We start from the raw sequence: 8,099 nt of genomic DNA, 5'->3' as shown, positions 1-8,099 counted from the left end.
GAATATCCTGCACCACATCGTCTTTGTTTTCTTTCTCTCTCTCCTTCTCCCTCCTCTCACATCTCGATGCTGTGCTTTGGGACTTCTGCTCCAAATCCATCACATTCATCTCCTCATCTTTGTCGTCTGAAACGCTTTGAGTTACACGTTTTTTCAAGAACTTTGCAACCCAACAAACTGGGACAGACGTTTGCACAATTTCAGTTGGACTAAGCTGACTCAAAGTCCGGTCTTGGAATGAATTTACCGGAGCCCAGGTTGTCCAGAGAGACTGTTCTGTCTCTTGGGGGTCACTGGACGTCCAGAACCCCGAGTCCAACTTCTGATTCTGAAATGGGTTTTGAGCAGAACCTGTCCGAGGACTGCGGTTCACCCGATGGCCTCGGAGCCGGGAGCGTGAGGAGAACAGAACCGAGGATTTCTCTGAACCCCGGGTCGGGGGGACAGAGCCCGGCCCTGACCCAGGCAGGAGGTGTGTCGGTGGGCACGGCCGACGGGAAGGTCGTGGGGGGCGAGCAGAGGATCCGCAGACCCATGAATGCCTTCATGGTTTGGGCCAAAGATGAGAGGAAGAGACTGGCGCTGCAGAACCCCGACCTTCACAATGCTGTGCTCAGCAAGATGCTCGGTAAGATGAGAACAAAAGCTTCAGCCTCTGAAACAGCATCAAACATTCAAACCACACACACGAAATCCAATCTGGCTTTTTTTTAAAAGTCCAAATAGAGACGAACCCTGTTTAATTCATTGAATGAATAAAGTGTGAAGTCTACAGCGTCATGGCCTCGTGATAATCCTCGTTATCTGGGTCAAGATCGTCTTAACTAATGAGGTGAATGAGCCTGGACTCTTCAAACCATTGTTTCTTTTAAAACTAATATAAACCATGAAAAGCTGAATGTTAGATTTCTCTTTTCATATTTTCATGATGACACAACCTGTATAATTATCAACTTCCTTAGATAAATAAATGAACTAATCAAGTAAAATATGACTTGAACTGATGCATATTTACGTGTGTGTATATCATTAACACAGGAAGTTGTGTTAACATTGACTGAAGCACTGAACATCTGTGATAAATTCTTATTGGATGAAAAACAACTGCACAGTTTGACATTATAGATTTAAAACATCTTTCAGGGAGATCAAACAAAACTTCTCCACATTCAAAAGACTTCAGAGCATCAAAGTTGGACTGTGAAGTAATGAAAGTTTCCTCAGTGATGGAGCGATGTCGTTAGAAACTTCTCCTGCAGAGTAAATCACGTCTCTGTCCGTCATCGTGCTCATTATGATCCAAACTCCACAGTTCTGTGAAAACACAGAATCCACAGTGACCCACATGAATCCAGGCCGACCACAGCCGCTGCTCTCCTCCAGCGAGGAAACGTTTTTTATGATCATCTTGAATCTGTGCGGGGGGCCAGTGTGTTTAGAAAAGATTTTTACATGAGAGGAGCCAGTCGTTCAGGGTCAGCGCTCAGACGTTCCACTGAATTCTTCGTATTGTTCTCAACGTTATACAGCACCACAGATTATTCAGCAGGTTGGTTCAAGTACAAAACCAAACTTCTCAAGCAAAAGGACTAATCACAGTAAAATAATTAGAATAATATGAATCTCAGCAGATATTTATTCCATGTTGAAGTCACAGCAGATGAATCACAAGAACACACGACGTCCATCACAGCACGAGTTCTTGAGGCAGCGGCTGTTATACGACCACAACATTAAACTTGGTGGGACGTCCTATAGGTTGAAATATGATTTGAAAACAAAGATGTTTCTGTTTGAATCGTCACAGAACCTCCAGCATCAATCAGAGGGAATATTCCAGCTTTGACCTGAGCTGAGAAATTTGAATTATTTACTCCAGTTTCATTTATCAGTTATTTTAATCTTGGTATTTAAATGACTCCAACTTGGTAAATCTGAATATTTTGAAGGTTTCTTGTTTTTAGTATAAATTTGTGGTTTTGAATAACGTGTTGGACACAAACAGTTTCAATATGTTAATTTTCTTTAGATGATTAATGGAGAAATGAATCAGTGTAAAACTAATGATTGATGAAGATGATGTGGAAAAGTTGAATACTTGATAACTGGGATCAATAAAAGAGTTTGATCTCTTTTCTTTTGTGATGATTGATTATTATGTAACGTCTTTGTTCCGTCAGGTCAGTCATGGAAGAACCTGAGCGCCACAGACAAGCGTCCGTTTGTGGAGGAAGCAGAGCGGCTGCGTGTGCAGCACCTGCAGGATCATCCCAACTACAAGTACAGACCTCGTCGGAAGAAGACCACCAAAAAACTGAAGAGGGTCGAACCGGGCATTCTGCTTCACAGCCTGGCCCAGGGTGGTGCACCAGGCCTGGGCTTGGGACCTGGTCTCAGCCCACTGGGTGTAGACAGTGTCTCTGGAGGTTCTGCATATGGACACCCTCCACCACACCACCACCCCCACCACCTGCTGCCCTCTCTGGGTCACTTCAGAGACCTGCAGGCCCCGGGACACCCAGAGCTGGAGAGCTACGGCCTGCCCACCCCAGAGATGTCCCCTCTGGATGTTCTGGAAGATGGAGAGTCTGTGTTTTTCCCCCAACATATCCAAGAGGAGGGGGCGATGGGAGGTTGGAGCGGGTACCACCACCACCACCACCTCCACCATCATAACCAGCATTACAGTCCTCACTACAGCGGCCACCACAGCTCCGTGCACGGTGCGGCGCCGCAGGGCTCGGGGATGAGCTGCGTCAGTTCTGCTGAGTCAAACCTGAGCTCCGGCAGGTTGAATCCCTCTCATGCTTCCTGTCACCACGTCACGTTACGCAGTCCTGCGAAGTGCCCCCCACCTCTGTCCCCTTCCCCCTCCCCTGCATCCTACCCCCCGCCCTCCATCAGCCTGTCTGAGCCAATAAAATGCCACCAAACCCCCCTGAGCACCGCCCCTGTCGGCTACTTCAGTCAAATGTGTGGGAACTCAGCCCAGAGCGCCACCCACTTCCCCCCCTCTCACCTGGGGCAGCTGTCCCCTCCTCCTGAGACGTCCCCCTCCTCGTCCTCTGTCCCTCCATCTACTTTTCTTTCACACGTTGACCCGTCCAACCCAGAGTCCACGGGACACCTGGGCTCCTCCTCTGCTGACTTCTGGTCTGAGGTGGACAGACATGAATTCGACCAGTACGTGAATATCGGGAGGAATCGAGACGAGGCCTTCGGGCTTGGTGTTGGCTGTGGGGGCGGGTCCAAAGTCCTGGGTGGGCGCAGTAGCATCGGCAGCAGCATGAATAGCAGCGGCATCATTAGCAGGGACGTCAGCAGCATGTTGAGCGTGTGCGATGACGGCAGCAGCCCCCTGATCTCGGCTCTGTCTGATGCCAGCAGTGCTGTTTACTACAGCGCCTGTATCACTGGATAAACCGTCCTCCTCCGTCACCACACCGCTGTTCATCTGAGCCGCCGTCCTATGACGAGGAGAACACGTGTGTCCACAACACTTTCAGCTCCTGTTGTCTCATAGAGTCTCACTGGGATTATAAACCGTGGATTTGTTCTAAACTATTAATTGTAAGTTAATCATTGTGCAAACTTGTACTGGAGCTCGAGCTGCGGCTCGTGTGGCTAATCTGAGCCATGACAGCTCCCGAAAGCCGAAGCATCTCTCGCACCCCCTGGTGGCTCACTGCAGTAAAGATCGTTAACCTCCTCCTCCATGTTAGCAGATGGGACATGGATCAAACTGAACAATCAAAGCAGACGTTAAATTAATGTCTGTCAGAGATGGTTCTGTCATTTCAGCTCCTTCTCATCTCACTGATGTTCAAGTGTTTCTGATCAGTTTGGTTGAATTAGTTATTGATGATATAAAAACAGGAAAAGACTGAATCAGGACCTAGATTCTCATATCCAGGATATTTTGGCTTCATTGTGGGAGAGTGGGAGGAGGTGGAGGAGCTACTGTTGATTTAAATGAACAGTAGAATAAAAGCAGGTTAACATGATGCATTGTTTGTTCCGAGGATGAAATCGTTTTTTTTTCTTTAGACACTAAGATTCTTCTCAAAGACAAAATACAAGGAAATAAAGAAGTAGTTGAGCTGTGATGAGTTTTTCAGTTGTGCTTCGTCTCTCCGTTAGCACAATGCTAATTAGTCTTGATCAGTAGCTGGTTGCATTCAGACTGTTCGTCCTGCTGCACAGTGTGGAGGATTCAGAGGTGGAGGATCTCCACTTGTCTCAGTGTTGTGAGCAGGAGCCGAAGCTCTGAGCTGCTTGTCTGCACTCTGGACCCTGAGGTGGCACCACAGGAACTAAAGGAAAGACCTTTAAATGCCCCGCCCGAACCGATCATCAGAAAAATCCACATCTGTGATGAATGTGAATGTTACGATCATCTCACGTTATTTTCCATCTCAGGAGCGAACGAATAATCATCCCAACGTCATCAAGTTCAATTCAAGTCAAATCAAAGGGACCATAAAGCACAATGAAGGACAAGCTCTGCAGATGAACTGAGAGAAAATAAAACCTCGGCCATGGACCCAAACCAGACCACTGACGTCTCCCACAAACCATCAGGATGCTTTACAAGCCGGCTCGGGTTTGTTCTGACCGTGATTCCCCGTCTATCTCCGTCTGTGACAGGGCCTCACGTCAAAATCTGAGCCAACATCTTTACGTTTAACTCACTTTGCTCTTTGGAAACACGATATGTTTTCATTCATCCAAACACGAAGCCTCTCTGGTCTCACTTCAACAAAGTGCTGTTGGAACTCGTGCGGTAAACGATGATCATTTAGCTTTGAGGTCGTTCTGCTCTTCATTTCATTTACAGGAGAAAAGAAACTGTTGGGTTTTGATGAAGCAGTTTACTGTCTGGATGTCGATGCTGAGGGAGAAACTGAGACTATGAATTGTTCTCTTTGCACTGGGTTTAATGTCTTAGCTGTATAGAGGGAACTCCACTTAATAAAAACCTAAAGTCCATATTGTTAAATACTTTTTGTACAGAAAGAAATGTGTTTGTTTTAAAGAATCTTATTTATCTTAAGGAATAATTGAACATTGAGGGAATATACTGTTTTCATGCAGAGATTGAGATAAGATCAAATCACTCATGTCTGTGAGTTCAGTGGGAAATCTGTTGTAAATATCGTAGATGTTAGGTTACCCCCATGATGGTGGCAGGTGGGTGAGTCTTTATGCTAAGCTAAGCTTTCTGCCTCCAGCTCAGATGTTCTCATCTCACTCTGGACAATAAAGTGAAAAAGTTACCAAAAAGGTTTTCTGTAGGATGTGATGGAGCCGTGAGTTTCTCTCGTGTGTATTATAGTTTCAACTTTGCTTTAAATAACAAATGATTTCTGTTCCATCTGTGACATGAACATGGAACTGGTCCACACAGTTATTTCCCTTCATTACTGGAAGTTAAAGTCAGGATGTGTGGTTTGTGCAGATAAACCAGTTGTGTCCAGGTCGCTGTGTGTTTATGTAGCATCTTTCCTGTAATAGTTTTGTATACAGTCAGTCTCTTCGAGGATTTGTCCTGCATCTGTTCTGCATTAGTTTTACAGACAATACTTTTTTTGTACATGAAACAGTAGAAGAAAATGGAGCGTTCTGCACAGTGAAGCCAGTTCTATTTACCGCATCGTTCCTTGTGGCTGAAAACAGAGGAACATTAGATTTTTCCAAACATTTCCTCTGGAGGACCGAGCCGCAGGGTAGCAGCAGTTCAAGCTTGAAGCATTAAAAAATATTTCTACATCTGCATTTGACATTCTTCTCTGTTGACACCAAACAGTCTTGTTTCCATTTTAATTGACCGTGACACACAAAGAACATCAGAGACAGGCGTTTCTGGAGCCGTGCAATAACTCTGGGCTTTTGGTAATAATTATCAGAAGGAAAAAAATGAAACACCCAAGATTTTGGGATTAAAACAAAGAACATTTTCTCAGCAGTCGTATAACGACAAATTAAAACCAGGAGTTTCCCAGAAGTGTCACTGGGATTCTTCTAAACATGTCTGACAGGGACCATTTTTATATTTCCTCTATAAGTGTAGAAAATGGTTTTGTTTTTGTTTGTATTTGAAAAGTGTGGGTTGGTTGTAAATGGATGTGTTTTGTTTCATAAAGTAATTTCACAGAATAAATAATAAAATAAGTGTCAATGTTTGTATGTGAGTCTGTGGAGGAACCCATCAAACTTTCTCAGCTCAGAACTGAATCCGTCCCGTTCACACACGCTGGTAACGTCTGTCCTCAGGGATCCAATCACAAGTGATTCTCATTTAAAAACTCATTTATAACCATTGTTTTCCACCTACGTAACATTTCAATAAACCAGGAAGAGAAGTCCACGTCTTTGTCCCACACAGACTTGATTATTGTTCTTCTGTATTATCAGCCTCCAGCAGTGAGTCGTTACTCTGCAGTTTGTCCAAAATGCTGCAGCACGTGTCCTGACAAGAACCAGGATCAGAGACCACATGTCTCCTTATTAGATTCACTACACTGGTTCCTGTTACGTTTAAAATCCTCCTCCTCACCTACATGAATAACACGGCAGCATCAAACCTTAAAGAGCTCAAAGTACCACATCACCACTAGAGCCCTGAGCTCCCAGAATTCAGTCTGTTGTCCCTCAAGTCTAAAAGTAGAGGAGGAGCCAGAGCGTTCAGCATCAAGCTCCTCTCCTGTGGAATCATCTCAGGTTCAGTTGGAGGCAGACTCCCGCTCTACGTTTAGGATTCAAACCTTCCACGATCCGTCCACAGTGGTTCACACACTGTTGTATGATAGTTGATGTTCGGTTGTGTTTTTATGACACCAGGTAAATTATTATATTATAATCAATATTTTTCAGGTATTCAGTTTTGCTCTCTGCTGCCGATGTGCCTCACATCTGAAAACTTTGTTTTAATAGTAACAGCTGCACAAACTGTATATTTACTGGATTCATCTCCATTTCCTCCTAAACTGTTTGTTCCGCTTTCTACCAAACTTTTTTTATCATCAAATAACTCATTCAAACCAAACAGTTTCACATCTTTTCATCAAGACATTTCACTGGTCTCATCCCATCTCCCTCCTCCACCTCCGTCCTCCTCGCTCTCACACTTCGCCTCTCATTTAGTCGGACCTGCGTTTTCATGCGATTCGATTATTTTTTGGTGTTGCACAGCAGAAAGTTGGGCTGGAAACCAAGTGGATTGTGTGTGTGGTGTGGAGAGAGTGTGTTTTCCTATGTCAGGTCATGTTCTGTGTGTGTGTGTGCATGCGTGTGTGTGTGTGTGTGTGTGTGTGTTTGTGTGTGTTGCTAAGGTAACTGACAGGAATGTGAGCAGCAAGGAGGAAACTCCTGTGGAAGTTTGGGATGTTCGGAAAGGGTGTGTGTGTGTGTGTGTGTGTGTGTGTGTGTGCGTGGGTGTGTGTGTGTGTGTGTGTGTGTGTGGGAACAGAGAGGAAGAGGTGTATATTTTTGTGGGAACACCTCACCCTCTGCTTGTTACTCTGACTGGAAAAGATAACACAAGCCTGGATTCCCCTGGAAATGAACACGTGAGCTTCCACAGTGTGTGTGTGTGGGTGTGTGTGTGTGTGTGTGTGTGTGTGTGTGTGTGACAGACTCACACTCTACACACCTGCCACTCATCACCCACAGTTTGTTGTAATAGATTACTAGATACTCTCAGTTCCTCTGGATTCCAACTCTTCAGTCTCACTCCGTCTCTCTGCTTCGCTGTGAAACCATCGTCTGCGGAGCATCTTGTCACGGCCTCGTGCCTCTAGTGGCTGTTGTGAATATGACAGGCGGGATGTAAAGACCATCGTGAGTTTGAGTCAGACGTTGTTGGTTTTATGTTTATTACTGTAACCATGACGACAACGATCCTCTAAACTTCAGAACGTGCAGATTTTAGCCCAAACCGCTGTCTCCTCCAAAGTTAACCACGCAGTTACCAAACTTTAACCAAGTGTCACCATCACGGAGAACGTCAGGTACGTCACATTATTGTTACCATGACGACGAAGGTTCCTGCCACCGGTAGGCTCCTGTGGGTTTTAACCGCTGACGGAGATCTGAGCTGT

At 45.2% G+C, this 8,099-nt stretch overlaps 1 protein-coding gene across 1 annotated transcript in view; it reads left to right on the top strand.

Moving 5' to 3' along the window:
• sox18 (SRY-box transcription factor 18) overlaps positions 1 to 6,172 on the top strand; it is a 6,340-nt gene extending 168 nt beyond the window's left edge. Inside the window, exons 1-2 of the mRNA XM_020108906.2 lie at positions 1 to 628; positions 2,181 to 6,172. The exon at positions 1 to 628 is cut by the window's left edge and continues 168 nt beyond it. Coding sequence (XP_019964465.1) covers positions 238 to 628; positions 2,181 to 3,421 — 1,632 coding nt within the window. The 5' untranslated portion in view covers positions 1 to 237 and the 3' untranslated portion in view covers positions 3,422 to 6,172. The remainder of the gene's footprint in view (positions 629 to 2,180) is intronic.
• The last annotated feature ends 1,927 nt before the right edge of the window (positions 6,173 to 8,099 follow it).

The sequence above is a fragment of the Paralichthys olivaceus genome, chromosome 6, assembly GCF_024713975.1.
Source record: "Paralichthys olivaceus isolate ysfri-2021 chromosome 6, ASM2471397v2, whole genome shotgun sequence".
Taxonomy (NCBI): Eukaryota; Metazoa; Chordata; class Actinopteri; order Pleuronectiformes; family Paralichthyidae; genus Paralichthys; species Paralichthys olivaceus.
Note: the sequence above shows the minus strand (reverse complement) of the source record. Positions and strands in the feature narration are given on the sequence as shown.